The sequence below is a fragment of the Choloepus didactylus genome, chromosome 4 (assembly GCF_015220235.1).
Source record: "Choloepus didactylus isolate mChoDid1 chromosome 4, mChoDid1.pri, whole genome shotgun sequence".
Classification (NCBI taxonomy): domain Eukaryota; kingdom Metazoa; phylum Chordata; class Mammalia; order Pilosa; family Megalonychidae; genus Choloepus; species Choloepus didactylus.
This window is the reverse complement of record NC_051310.1, coordinates 123,248,188-123,263,817: the sequence shown is the minus strand read 5'-3', so window position 1 is coordinate 123,263,817 and position 15,630 is coordinate 123,248,188. Positions and strand designations below refer to the sequence as shown.

General features: G+C 32.2%; 1 protein-coding gene across 1 annotated transcript in view; it reads right to left on the bottom strand.

Moving 5' to 3' along the window:
• Positions 1–15,630, bottom strand: part of ZNF280D (zinc finger protein 280D) — a 166,573-nt gene that overhangs the window by 61,994 nt on the left and 88,949 nt on the right. The window contains 8 exon segments of the mRNA XM_037833871.1: positions 375–515; positions 978–1,122; positions 1,125–1,284; positions 3,208–3,342; positions 8,915–9,061; positions 10,058–10,158; positions 10,820–10,977; positions 13,821–14,044. Coding sequence (XP_037689799.1) covers positions 375–515; positions 978–1,122; positions 1,125–1,284; positions 3,208–3,342; positions 8,915–9,061; positions 10,058–10,158; positions 10,820–10,977; positions 13,821–14,044 — 1,211 coding nt within the window.

Here is a 15,630-nt window from a genome sequence, read left to right as displayed (position 1 = left end):
TAAAGAGGTTTACACTCATGAGATTACAGGTATTGGTTTGGTAAATGTATTTAAAACATTTAAAATTTTATGCTTGGAAGTAACCATTTTTGGAAGACCTATAAGGAAAAAAAATTCCTATAGAAAAAGCATTTCCCTAAGAAACCTACCAAAATTTCAGTAGTCTAACTGTTCTTACAATTTTAGTTCCAGTAACTTCATGAGTTATTTTGTGGAAAAATACTATTAAGCATTTGTTAGATGTTTCCTATTGTTACAGCCTTTTAGCTTCTTGGAGAGAAAGACTGGCTTCTAATAGGATAACTTTATTTTCAAAAAATAAACTTCCTGAACTATAATTTTAATTGGCAATTTACATGTTTAACTCATCTTACCTCATCATATGATTTACATAGGCTTTGCTACAGCTAGTGTTGTATCTGCAAAAACTACAGTGGACATATGTAGGAAAGTGGTTTGCAAAATCTTTTATTTCAGAACAACACTCAATGCAGTTGTAAACTCCCCGACGGCACCTAATGCAGACATAAAGAAAATGATGAAAATATATTTTAAAACAAAAAGAGTAAGGGAAAGTATTATTAATGTCCTATTAATTAAAGTCATGGAGTTTAAATTCACATCTTTAAACAGAAACATAATTTGAAAATCTGCTATGGAAGAACAAGCTAGAATAAGTATAAAAAATCTAACATCAGTTAATGTTCATCACTGGAATAAAAGGGACCAAATTAACCAATTCAAACATAATAAGATATAAAAGTATAATATATGAAAATAAGAGAACAAAACAGTAATTCAATTAAAGCTCAGCCCATTGTAAAAAATATCTTTTTATTATTTGCTTGGCCTTGATGCCAGATAAATGATATCATTTAATGCATAAGACAGTTCTGTGATAGGGCAAATTTATTTGAATTAAAGCTTTTATATTTAAGATTAAATTAGTACTGTATGTCAAGAACAGAAGATATTACCTTAAGTTCCTCAATGCAGTATTGACTTTACTTTTTTTATTGCTACTTGCCAATGTACTTTGTTTCTTTTGTACATTAGAGATTTTTGATTTGCATTTAGATTTACTTCCATTAGGCTTACTTGCACTGGGTTTACTTGCACTGATTTAGTTATATTAGGTTTACTTATATTAGATTTTGTGGGATTTTTAGCAGTTATATTTTTAGTCCTTGGAGGTGAGAGCTGAAGGGTAGAAGTGCTTGCACTAATGGAAGGTGTAGGTGAAGATCCTGATTGGAGAGGTCCAACTGAAGCTCGAATAGTAACCTAAAAAGATGAAGACAATATTGACTTTAGATGATTAGTCATTAAACCAGTATCAAAAATATCACTGTAATACCAAAAGTTAAACATCAGGTATTTTGAAAATAGCAATATAAACTATAATCAGGTAAGTTTTCTATTTTTCTAAATGTACATATCAATTAAATGAAATTAAATTTGATATTTATTCACTGTTGTAACATTACAGTTTTGTATTTATATCAGTTATGTTAACAACAATATTAATGGATAATTAGGAGTTAATGCAAATTATATGAACATCTAAAGAGCACATTCCATAGCTATTTTCAATGCTCTGATAGGACTGAAAAACTTCTGCAAATATAGAGATCAAAATTTGAATCTCAAAACCTGAAAAAATAACTCTAGAACGGTTTGCATTTCTCTTTGTTAATTACAAAGCAAACAGATCTACAGTAAATATGACCTTCTTTTTCCAGGGACTCACTGGGCAGGATTTACGCTTACAAAGTTATGAGAGGTTATACACTTATGCTTACAAAGTTATAAGAGAGGTTATATCAATTCATATACAGGATGGACAGTTTAATAATTTTCAGAATTTCCTTAGAGGGAACTAATATAAAATTTATCATTTAGTATTCAGAAATAGAAAATGTTCAATTACATTTGTTGGTTGACAATGGAAAATATAATTGCCTACCAACATTCTCTTTAATTATTTGATTAAAGATTACTCTCCCATGTATTTGAGGAGCAGCCTATGAAGAGGTATTATGAAGTGGTATCATACAAAAGCACTGGACTAGGACTCAAAAAACCTGAGGTTAAATCTCATGCTACCTCTTCCCAGCCATGTGACCTTGAATAAGAACCTTATCCTCTCTAAGCCTCCTCCATTAATAACATGGGAATAATACCTGCCTTGTCTTCCTCACTGGATGGTTTGCGTGGATTAAACTATGTATTAAAAAAAACACACTGAAAACCTAATTCTAAAGTGCTATAAAAACATTCAGTATCATTAATATTAATAATATTATTACTATTATTATTAACAAGGGAAGATATGAGAGGACTGCACTGCTTACATTAGTGTTCTGCATGTCTAGTCCCAGCATGGAATGAATGGATTGCAGGGAAGGATACTGGATAGCTTCTCTCGCTCTAGGTCTTCAGAGCAGGGCTTTATATTGTTTTAGTTAATTCAAATAACAGACATACCCACATTCAAAGGTAAGTACCCAAAGCCAAATATAAATGTTTTGGGGATTATTTCACTTTGGATTATCCATGCCTCTGTTTCCCTCCACTGGAGCAAATATTCAAGAGCTGACTGTATATAAAGAAGTCAGAGAAAACAGATGTATATAAGGCAAACAGGGAAAAGGAAATTACAGTTATCAGTATGCAGTCAGATAGGTGTTTGCTGACTTAAAACACAATGCTATCCAGCAGGAGAACTTGTTTCTCTGAGAACAGACTCAGTAACACCAACCTCAACAAACAGCTGAGAACCTACAGTATTTAAGGCACTATGCCAGATGCTGGGGACACAAAGATAAATAAAACAAGATTCCTGATCTCAAACACCTCATAGTCTAGCAATTAAAAACATATAAATATACATTGCCAACTGGAACACCTCAAAAATAGCTTATATAATATTGAAACAACTCAGTGACCCAGGCAACCATTAATCTAGTTATATTTTCTACAAAGGAATCCTACTGTAACATAGCACATACCACTGAACTAAAAACAATGGTTAGAAGTTTTTCTTTATAAGGATAGAAATGATAAAAATTAAAAGTAAAGTCACAATAATGATTAGAAGGCATATAAATTCAATATAAATAGAAAATTTATATTTAATAGATAAAACCAGATAGTTAATTTCTATTATCATGCAAATTATTAAAATACAACAAATTTAAAACTCACTTTTGTTCCCGGAGGCAATCCTTCTAGTTGTTTAGGTTTTATAAACGTTCGATGATGCTGAGTCTTATGATCCATTTTCTCCTTGCAAGTCAAGAATTGCAGTCTGCATTTTGTACAACGATGTACTCCTTTTTTCTGTTTAGAAACAGAAAAAGAGGGGGTAAATAATTTTTGCAATCACAGGTCCTGTGATTGAAATTGCTATGACAACTTTTTTTGCTCTGACAATCGTAGTGACAAAATAATTTTAAAATTAGTATTTTATGCCTCTTTGTTGCTCAGATGTGGCCCTCTTTCTCTGGCTAAGCCAACTTGAAAGGTGAAATCACTGCCCTCCCCCCTACGTGGGATCAGACACCCAGGGGAGTGAATCTCCCTGGCAACGTGGAATATGACTCCCGGGGAGGAATGTAGACCCGGCATCGTGGGACGGAGAACATCTTCTTGACCAAAAGGGGGATGTGAAAGGAAATGAAATAAGCTTCGTGGCAGAGAGATTCCAAAACGAGCCGAGAGGTCACTCTGGTGGGCACTCTTACGCACACTTTAGACAACCCTTTTTAGGTTCTAAAGAATTGGGGTAGCTGGTGGTGGATACCTGAAACTATCAAACTACAACCCAGAACCCATGAATCTCGAAGACAGTTGTATAGAAGTGTGGCTTATGAGGGGTGACAGTGGGATTGGGAAAGCCATAAGGACCACACTCCACTTTGTCTAGTTTATGGATGGATGTGTAGAAAAATAGGGGAAGGAAACAAACAGACAAAGGTACCCAGTGTTCTTTTTTACTTCAATTGCTCTTTTTCACTCTAATTATTATTCTTGTTATTTTTGTGTGTGTGCTAATGAAGGTGTCAGGGATTGATTTAGGTGATGAGTGTACAACTATGTAGTGGTACTGTGAACAATCAAAAGCACGATTTGTTTTGTATGACTGCGTGGTATGTGAATATATCTCAATAAAATGATGATTTAAAAAAAATTAGTATTTTAACATCTCCCATGATAAATAATACCGAAATATTACTTCATTTTTAAAAACATTCCTTGCATTAGTTTTTGGGTTTCAAAACTATTTGCTACCACAGAGGTATCAAACATGAAAACTCTATCAATAGGTTCTAATGAAAGTTTTCGTAACTGTGAACCTCTTTTAATTATAAATTTGAAGCATTCAAAGACATGGTACCGTGAAAATGAGGTGTACTATGTCTTTATCCTAGAAAAAAAAATTTTAATTTTTTATATTTTTAGTTGGTTCACAAGTTGGTAAAATTAACTGAACTTCTAAAACCAAACAAATATAACCAGATATTCTAAAGCAGGTTATGTCATAGAAAGTAGTGCTGTCCAGTAAAACTTTCTGCAATGATGAAAATGTTCCATACCTGCAATGTCCAATATGGTAGCTACTTGCCACATGTTTATTGAGTACTTGAAATGTCCACAAATGCAACTGAAGAACTGAATTTTTACTTTTATTTAATTCAAATTATTTTTAATTTAAATGGTCACATGTGCCTAGTGGCTACTATAGTCACATAAAGGAATAAATCAGAAAATTGATTCCAATCTACAGGTTGAGAAACCCCTCTGAGTCACTCCTCAAAACCAGTCCTGTTATTATTTTATAGATGGGAAATGGGACCCAAGAGAAATCTAAGTTATTTCTTCTTAGCTAGTTAGTGACATTGCCAGACTAAAACTCCTAGTCTATTATTCTTTCCACTATATAATATCAATTACAATCTTTACCTATATGTTCTCACTAATTTTAAAAGTGTCACATATATGTGTCATATATGTATACACAGGCACACATGTAAATTTAAAAAAACATAAATACAGCACTACTTCCATATGATATACAATCAGTCATTTACAAAATTCAAAGGAGGTAACATACATGAAAGTACTAACACAGTTACTGGCACAAGACAGGCATAAAAATTATTTACAAAATTCAAAGCAATGTATAAGTATAATGTATTTGTATTATTACTCTAGCTTCATCTTAAGAATATTTTAGAAGTATGGTGCATTGGCTCATATAGGTGCAGGTACCCTAAACTAACCTACATATGCTCAAGAGAGAGAGAGAAATAGAAAAAATGCAGCCAACAGATATCAAAACAACATGACAGAAAGAAAGCTCCCCAGTGTTCAGTCCCCAGAAATCTTTATCTATACTCATCCTGTCTCATGGCTTTAAATACAATTTATCCAAATGCCTCAACTGATGTCTATTATGCATCTCAATTCATCACGCAGAGAACTGAATTCTAGATTTTCTTCCCACCTCCCTGCCAACAAAACAAAACAAAACAAAACGAAAATCAATCTGATCCTCAGTCTACCCCGTACCTCAATATATGGAAATTCTGTTCTTCCAGACGTGCAGTACAAAAAAAAAAAAAAAAAAAATTGGCCATTCTCTCTCACACCCTGCATCCAACTCTTTAATAAAACCTGTCAACTCTACCTTCAAAAAACATTCATAACTTTTCCATTTTGCATCACTTCCAACCACTACAACCACGCTGATCTAAGCCACTCACTTGGGCTACTGTAATAGTCTCCTATCTTTTCCCTTTCCCCTGCCTACAGCTTACCCTTTCCATAGCTGACAGTTAACACATACCTAAAACCCTTCAAAGGACTTTCAAAGGACTGACGGGCTTACAAGGCCCCACATGAACTGGCCTGCTTTCTAGTATTCAAATTCATCTACTACTACTTTTCTTCCTATTTGTTTGCTCTGCTCCAGCCACACTTGTGTTTCTGCTCCTTGAATGTCTGAGGTATACACTTACCTCACTGCCTACTTAATGTTACTCTCCCAGATATCCACATGGTTTACTCCCTTCATTTCTTCAGAGAGGCCCTTTTTGGATTACCCAATATACAAAACAGCAACCTCTCTTCCACCCCATCCCACCTCAATCCTTCGAATTTCCTATCCTTCTACATTTTTCTCCCATACAACTTACCACCAGCTAACACACGTATGCATTCAAACATTCATACACACACAAACACACTTATTGTCTTTCTCCATTATAATGCAAATTCCAGAGGGCACATACGTTTTCTTCACTACTATATCTTCAATACCCCTGGCACATAGTAGACACTCAATAAACATTTGTAAGTAAATGGATAGCAAGGCAGATAGCAAAGGCAATTTAACCAGTTCAAAATGTCTGCCATTTCATTCAATGAGCATTTGCCCAGAGTCCTGAGAGAGAATATAATAATCTACCATATCCTCAATTGGATACAAGTCTTGCAATTTCTTTTGTTTGTGTAAGCATTTCAATGTATTAATGGTGATGACGATATAGTACATATTTTAAAACATGATATTCAACAACAACAACAAAAAAACTTATCTGTTTCAAGGGTAGAGAAATAATTGGTGGTAAAACTTTTTGACAAACATATTATGTTGTCTGGAAGATTTTAGGGATTTTCAAGGGAAACTATATGCAATTTCTGCTTTTAGACTTAACATCAGTGTGGAATATGTCTCTGTGGTAAGGCAGTAAAAGCTTTGGCTCTGCAGTCAAATTTTGACTCTCATTTATTAGGTAATGTGACACTGAAAGCTCTCTAATCTATAAAACAGAAATAATAACATACTTGCTTCGGAGGGTGGTTGTGAGGATTAAATAAGATAACGCATGTGTATGTGAAGTACCAGTGGCTGTCATAAGGTGATTAGCTTATGTTAACTGCTTATCATTTTTATGAAAGATCTAATGAGCATCTTTAATACATCATAAATTGCTTTCATCATTTCTTAAGTCATACAAAATGGGTTGTTACCTCAAAGAACCACCCACGACATAATAATATATTCTCTTTAAGAAAAAAGTCTTCAAAGAGACTAAAATGAGCCACAGATTCAAGAATTCTGAATGTCTATTACCACACTAATAACATCATTCCAATCACAAATTTACAATCCTTCATACCTATGGTTTTCTGGTCTTTCATAAATAATTATGCAAATTGTAAATACATTGAAAGATGCCTGATGATCCTTCTTATTAATAGACTGGCCCTTCTTTATGCTGGCTATCAACTTCCTAGGTATTCCAAACAAACAAAAAAGAAACTTGGACACACACAAAAAAAAAAAAGACATACAACTCAGGGTATGAACATTGTTATAGATCATGTACCCACACAGAAGGTCCAGAGATTTCTATATACATACCATTTTCCCCGTATCTATAGATCACTTTGGAACTTAGGAAAACATTGGAAAAAAATTATGTTAAAATCCCCATGACTAAAGAGATACTGCTTTATACCTCCTCATCTTTCCTTTCAAAATTAAAGGCCAAAGATGACATACCCATCAAGAATATCATTTCCCAAACTCTGTTCCTCAGGAAATATTAATAGGTATTACACAAATAAAGAATTTGAGGTCAAATAAGTTTGGGGATAGATACATATTATGTCCCTTGCTTGTAGATTTACAATGTCCATTTAGTATATTAAAAGTTATGAGATGTCCTGTTTAAAAAAAAAAAAAAAAAAAACTAAGTTTAGTTTTGTAAATTCAGCCGTTTATCAAATTTATTTAATAGGAACAATTTTGGAGGAAACACCTATTAACATCTGACAGAACTCTTCTGGGGAAACTCTAAAATAGAAAGATCCTACCAGAGATTCTCAAGGATTGGTGGCATCCCAGTTACAACATAAATGATCCCAAATTTATGTGAAAATTCTACTTTCACATTCTTTCTTAATTAACAACCACAACTATTTCAAGATTATTTAATGACTGAAATTGGAAGCAATGTGAGCACCAATGCTGAATAAATTCGTGTGCCAATGCAATCAATAAGAAAACGTAATGAGCTGATTAGTGAGGTGGCAAAACTTGATTACATGATCATATTCAGTATATCCACTGATTTCTGATTTTGGCAAAGGTACTGCTGCTTTTTCAAGCACTAAAGAACAGTACTTACAAGCCAAACAGAAGATAGTTTAATTGTTTTAGGAAAAGAACCAAAAGATAGAACATCAGAATTCAAGGGAAGGGTACAAGCACTAATACAGGGATCCCAGAAATTATGTAGCACAACTGGCAAAAGTCATTCAGGAAACAATTTAAAACCAAAGTATAGTTCTCTGGCAGAGTTCACATATCTAGCAGTTAAGTACCATCACTGTTTCCTTTGTTACCAGCAGTTATAAAAGACCATTCTGGGTCAATGATGACAATGTCTTACAATAATTAAGAGGACTGGAAAATGGGAAATAAAGTTTGAAGAGAAAGAGGAAAACAGGATTCTAAATCCTCAATCTTTTTTCCTCAGTTCAAACTCATCACTGTCCCTGCTCCAGAAAATACCTTCAAAATCATTCCCATAACCACACTTGGACATTGAAATATCCAATCTTTTGGATATTCCACTTGTCTTCCCTTTTATTCCCACAATCCTAGGCTTCCTAGTTCTAGCTATCTCTTAGAATTTTCAATACATATGAGCTGCACCATCACCTGAAAAGTAAGGAAAAGAAGAGGAAGCTTCACAAGCAATTCAGCATAAATTGTAAAATAATAATGTTATTTGCAACAATTTTGCTTTCCTGGCAAAACAAATCTAACCAATGTCCTAATTCATAATCAGACTTTTCACTAAGACAAAATGAACAAATAAGAACTGGTTAATCTCACCTGATGCTTCATGTAATGATGCATATAGGGCGTTGCGATTTTAATAACTTTGAGGCAAAATGGACATAGCAAGTTCTTAGTGTTTTCATGGGATGTTCTAAAATGTGTTTCTACATCAGAAAATGATGATGATCTATAATTACAAACCTAGAAATATAAAAAAGGTTTAGTTTAACTAGAAAATTTATAACTAACATACAGTTACAAAGTAGCAGTAATGGGTCATTTGCTTAGAAGAATTTTATGTACTACTAATTTCAGCTCTGCTGCCTGCATAACCAAGAATTCTACTACTGCAAGTAAGAAAAGATAATCTTTGATACAGAAAAGTTATCTTTCAAAGTTTAGAGATACTTTCCAAAACATAACCCATATTACATTCTTTTTCTCAGATCCACCAACCTTTACCTTGATTTGAGTTTTCAACCTAACACCACTTGTCCTATAAAGTTTTTTTCTGCTACATAAAATACAGCATGCTCTTTTAGATTTTAAATGGCCTCTTAGACTATAACAGTGACACAATTTATCCTTATCTTGCTTTACTATCCTTTCGAATTCTGGAAAAATACTAGTCCCAGAGCTTTTGGTTGGGTTCTCTAAAACTCACAGCATTTCCTATTTCCCTAGTATGATTACATACTGTAATTTCATATATTTATCTTTCTCCAGGAGGGCTTTCCTTTGTCTTGTACAGGGTTAGCAAACAACAGCCTGCAAGTCAAATCCAGCCTCTCCTCCCACATATAATACATGAATTAAGCCAAAGAAGTTTCCACTAATAAATTATTTACAAGATTGACATCAATGTTAGTAATTAATTTTATTGAAATGGTTTAAAAAGTTAAAATAATATCTTATGACACATGTAAGTTATAGGAACTTCAAATTTCAGTGTCTGCAAATAAAGTTTTATTGGAAAACACAGCCACACATATTCATTTGCTTATTGTTTATGAATGTGTTTATATTACAAGGGCAGAACTGAGTAGTTGCAACAGAGACCATATTATCCTCAAAAGCCGAAAATCTGGCCCTTTACAAAAAAATGTGCTGACTGCTTTTCTAATTGGTTTGAATCTTGTAATGAAAAACCAAACGAACAAAACAAATACTTAAAGTCACAATAACATGTGTGTGTACCTGGCAAATATACGGCATTTCACCGGGTTTATGATTGTCCTTCATATGTTGTAAAAGAACATGTTCTGTTTCAAATGATAATTCACAAATTTTGCAAATAGCTAAAAGAGAGGGGGGAAACATGTTACATTTTAAGATGTATATATAAAATAATTCATTTTATATATTCATATCAATGAAAATAGCAATAGCAGTAGTGGTGGTGAATAGTTACATAACTGTTAACACTGTACTTACATTTTCATGTAATTCTCATAACAATACTATGAGGAAATTATTATTATTGTCCCCATGATTCAAATAAGGAACCTGAGGCACAGAAAGATTAAGTAACTTGCCAGAGATGATAGAGCGGCTGTATTAAGAGGCAGAGCTGGGATTTAAACCCAGATTATCTAGCTCCAAAATCTGTGATTTTAACTACAAATATAGTTAATTGTTACTTTTCCTATTAAAGTTTAAATAAAGAGCATTGATTTCATATTTGAAACCCATGGAATCTGAGATTTCTAATTTAGTTCCCTATGTATAATGCATGGGTTATGTATGCCAAGGAAGTTTCCACTAATGAATTATTTACAAGAAGGACTTCAATTTTAGTAACTAATTTTATTTAAAATTTATAAATGTTAAAATTTAACTTCTTCAATTCTGCCCTCAAATATCAAAGTCTATCTCTTATTTTTCTATCAGAATTGATGCCTCACAGTTTAGATTATCAAAATCAATAATATTCAATACTTAAATGAAATTGTAACCTACTAGAAAATTCATGGGGTGTGTGTGTACTTTCAATGTGACACTGCAGTTGAAATGGTGTGGGAAACTGACGATAGCAGTGCTGGCAGGTGGTGTGGTTTTCCCAGCTCTCACTGCTCTGCTTCTCAAGTTCCAAATGGTGTTTCATGTGGTTCATAAACCTATAAATGATTGTCAACAGGTGCAAAAATTGAGATTTCAATACAAAAAAAAAAAATCTTGCACATAAGTATCCGAACTAAAATCTTAAAAATACAGTTGTGTTACTCAAAATAAAAATCTCAAAAGCCTTAAGGCCCTCTAGAAAAGTGAGCACTTAAAACAATCACTTTAAACTTTCATTAAATGCCTCAGTAAACATCTTTATTTTAAAATAATCTATTAATATATTTAATCTGAAATATCACTAATTTGCTCTAACTCTTAATCCTTTGTATAGATTAAAAATTTTTGTGAAGAAAAAGCAGCAGGCTTCTTTCCCATATACTAAATACAGTTTATGTTTTAAAATAAAAGAACGAAGGGAAAGAAACTCTACCACCAAAACCAGCTACAGAGTCATGAGAGAAATCTTTCAAGGCCTTTAAGATATACAATAGGATACAGATGCTTAAAAGACAAATTACTGGCATTTTTACTTGTGTCTTGGTTTCTAAATGCATGTAATAGCAATTTTAATGCCTACAATTACAAGAACCTTTTGTTTTATTTAATTATACTGGTTTACTGTTAGCACAGACTGTTCATTTTAACTTGCAGACTATGCCCTTGGTATGCAACATCCATTTTTCAATTTTACATTCTGCTATTTCAGCTTCCCTAAAAGGCTTCTTATAAGCAGGACCTATGACCACTGGCAGAAAATGAAGAGGCTCTGAAGCTTTTTGCTGAATTTGAAAGTAAAAGTTATTCACTTGAACAATAATTTTTATACTGGGTCAGCTATCAACAATTATTCATTTTGAGTCCCTAAAGGAAATAATCTTGAAACTAAGTGATAATTCATCAATATGGATAACAATCATCATGAAGGTTATGACATTTATCTCTTTTACACACCTCCACAACACTAGTTCTATTTAGAAATGGCATGGTACAACGCGAGATAGCTTTTGTCTTCCTTTGGTTTTAACACCAGCTCTACAAAAAATGACAAAAAATCCTAGTCCTGGCTAAATATTTTCATAAAGGAAAGATCATGAGCCATGAAACTTTCAGCTCACAACTTTAAGCACTTAAAATATACCTATATAAATAATTGCTTGCCAAACTAGCTTCTCTCAATTATTATATGAATCCCCACCAGGAGCTCATACTTCTCAAACTAGTTGATGGAAATGGGGGTAAAAAGAGCAAATCTCTTACAGTGATATTCACAGAATAAACCCTGTTTTTGGTGACACTTAATGTTAGGGGAAAAAAGCACCATAGCACAATACGTCGACAGGGCAGAGGGTAGAAATCTTGAGCAACAGTTTCCACCATTCTCTAAAACCATTAGATTAATAACCCAGTTTTTACTGTTACAGTAAAACATTATTTAACATATATAACTTATTTAATTATCCTGCATTTACCATTAAGGTTACATTTACTAAAAAAAAAAAAATCAATGTTTCAAAACAATGTTTAACTCTTAGTTGTTATCAAATGCAGTTTGCTTAAAATTTCTAAAATTCTGATACTCTAGAAATATGTAATCAGTCTTCTGAAACAACCAAAAATATTTCATTTTCATATATTTAATACTAAATGAGGTATATATGTTGTTTTTCACAATAAGGAAAGAACTGAAATTATGGTACTATAACTCATAATAACTTTGGAAATGTCCTATATATCTACTTGTTAAATTACACTTTGAAAGATACCTTTTTGTATATATGTTATATTTCATAACAAGGAAATAACTGAAACTACAGAATTGTAACCAATAATATTCTTTGAAATTTGCTAACTACTTGTTAAATTGCACTTGGAAAGTTATCACTTTTATGTATATATGTTATATTCTACAATAAAAATAAGATATGAGGAAAAAATACTAAATGAATTAGTCTTAAAGACATAAATGTATTGCTCAAGTAAGTTCTAATATCATATGCATAAAGTATAAGAGACTAAACATTTAAGTATAATAAGAGACTAAATCAGTAAACCTTTTTCTATGCATTTTACCATATTTACTAACATGATTTTCTGATGTATTTTACAATTAAAATGGTAAGATATGAAAAGAGGTAACAGAATTTTATTGTAATATTGTTTCAATGTTACATCTCAAAGAACAGCTTCTCTTCTGTTAAGCTATTGGGACCATTAGTGATTGCTCGCTGGTAAGACTTGATAAAGGAAGATAAAGAAATGTGAAAACTCACATAACATGTGAAAGAACTTTGAAAACTGTTAAGACATAAACACTGCCATAAACACAGCATTCATAATTGTTACTGGTTGATAGTATAATATATTTCAAGGTTTTCCTTGAAATGTGTTGAATTTTAAAATCAAAGCAGACATGTTTCCTAGAGCTGGCACTTGTCTAAAAAACATCACTTTCTCCACAAAAAAGTTCATGTTCTAAAAATTATATACATGAATTGAAAGATTTGAGCATTAAATAAGATTAGTAGGGAGGAGATCAAACTGGATAAATCATAAAGAAGTGGTTCCTATGATGTGAAACAAATAAGATTCAAATGCAGTTAAAAAAATAAAAAAAGTATCTCATGACAATCCTTATATTGATAATAATACACAAAAATGAAGTAACCTCTGTCTTTTTTTAAGCAACCTGAAAGAAATACTACTTTCTGGATCTGGAAGTAAAATGCGTAAAATAAAAGAAATGACAAAAGCTTTTCAACAAGAGAATCTGCCTTTGTCCTTAGTACTGTTAAAATCACTTATCTAGGATGGCACAGAAAAATGCTAACATAAAGATACAATAATTATATCTGTAGCAACCCAATTTTCAAACAGAAATAAAAATGTGTTTACATACCTAATATTATTTTTAAGAATTTTCAAGCAACTGAAGCATTTAAAGGTTGTATGAGTCTTCTGTTCTTCCTGGACATCTCCTTCATGTTTTCCATAATAAAAGTCATTAACTAACATGATTAATTTTCCTTTCTCTGAGTCAATAGTCTTATTTTTATTTGCTGTACTTGAAAATTCTGTTTTAGCCAGTCCAAAAAAGTTATTTATCATGTCTGGACAACAATACTGAAAGAGAAAAACAGAAGCCTTGTTTATCCCTTCAAAAAATAAGATATCAAAAAAATCCTTCTTTATTTATAACTAAGGCTAGATCATGTACAACAATACTTGGTAAAATACCTGGAAAATATTTACCAAAAGTTTTGGTGAATATACATTTACTAAAAAATTCAAACAATAAACACCTATTACCTTAATAAACAAAACATAATTTAAATAAGAAATGAAAAATCTTAAGACAAGGACTGATTATAGATCTAATAGTTTTTTAACCTTGCAATTTAGCTTTTCAGATGTAAATATTTAATAATAATATGTTTCTTAGTCAAAAATCTTTCATTTCATTTCATATCTGTGTCAAGACAGAGAATAGAAATGATAAAGTTTTATATGTCATATGTATGTGTGTAATTAACAAGTGATACAATAAAGTTCATAAAGCCTGGTAGGAAATGGACTTTCAGCACAGTTAAGGTGCCATTCCTAGACTCAGGGTGCTACAAAATGCATGGGAAAGAAAGTAAGAAGCATAGTTACATCTTGAAAACTTCAACAGTTACATCTTGAAATCTAGAATGATTAAATATTTGAAGGGGAAATTTATCTCATGAGCAAACTCAAGACGTTTACTAAACTGGTTCTAATGTTGAATACTTTCATACATTAGCTTTTTTTTCCATCAAGATATAAGTAAGTCATATATTATAGATAATTTTCAATTGGAAGTTTTCTCTAGCTCAGTGTTTCTCAGACAGACAATTCAAGGAAGATCTGCTTTAGAAAAACTAAATGTGTTCATTAAAATGCTAATTCCTGGGCCCCACTTCAGACCAACTAAACCACAAGGTTTGAGAGGAAGGACCCAGAAATCTGTGTTTTTAACAAGCCACCCAGGTAATTCTTTTATACAGCTTAAAGCAACTAACTTAAGCTCTTCCTAACTGTGTTATTTAGTAAATTAGTAGCAAAATAAAAAGTGAAAATCTAAATAGAACTCTATTCTGTTTCTAAGACAACATATCCACATCCTCTTCTGCCACATGAAAAATGTTATATCTCTGGTGAAATTTGCAGTATTACGTGGAATGTTGGGTCTTTGATCCAAAACAGACCTATATTTCCTCCAAGTTTGCTTATACTTATTTTATTTTTGTCAATTCTGAAATCTACAGGGAAAAGAACAAAGAAAAATCTAAAATAGATCTAGAAAAGAAAAAAAAAAAACTGGCTAAAATGGAACTCCTAACGTGACATAACTTGTGCTTAAGAGCTCAGATTGCACCCATGAGCTGAATTAAAATAAATACACTAAGTCTTCAATAAAAATAGTCCTCTATAGCCTACCACTCAATAAATCAGTTGAAATAAAACCATAACAAAAAGAGGGAAATGAGAAAGGTCTTGACATATATGCTCCTAGATTCTTCTTGAGACACATATACTATTTAGGAGCTCAAACTTAGTTAAGTCAGATTACTTCTAAGGATTTTCCAGGCTAAATTCCTTCTTAAAAATGCTATTTTTGATTGTAAGAAAAAAATGAAGAAAAGAATGGTTCAGAGTAAATCATCAGCATTATTAGAAAAATGCCT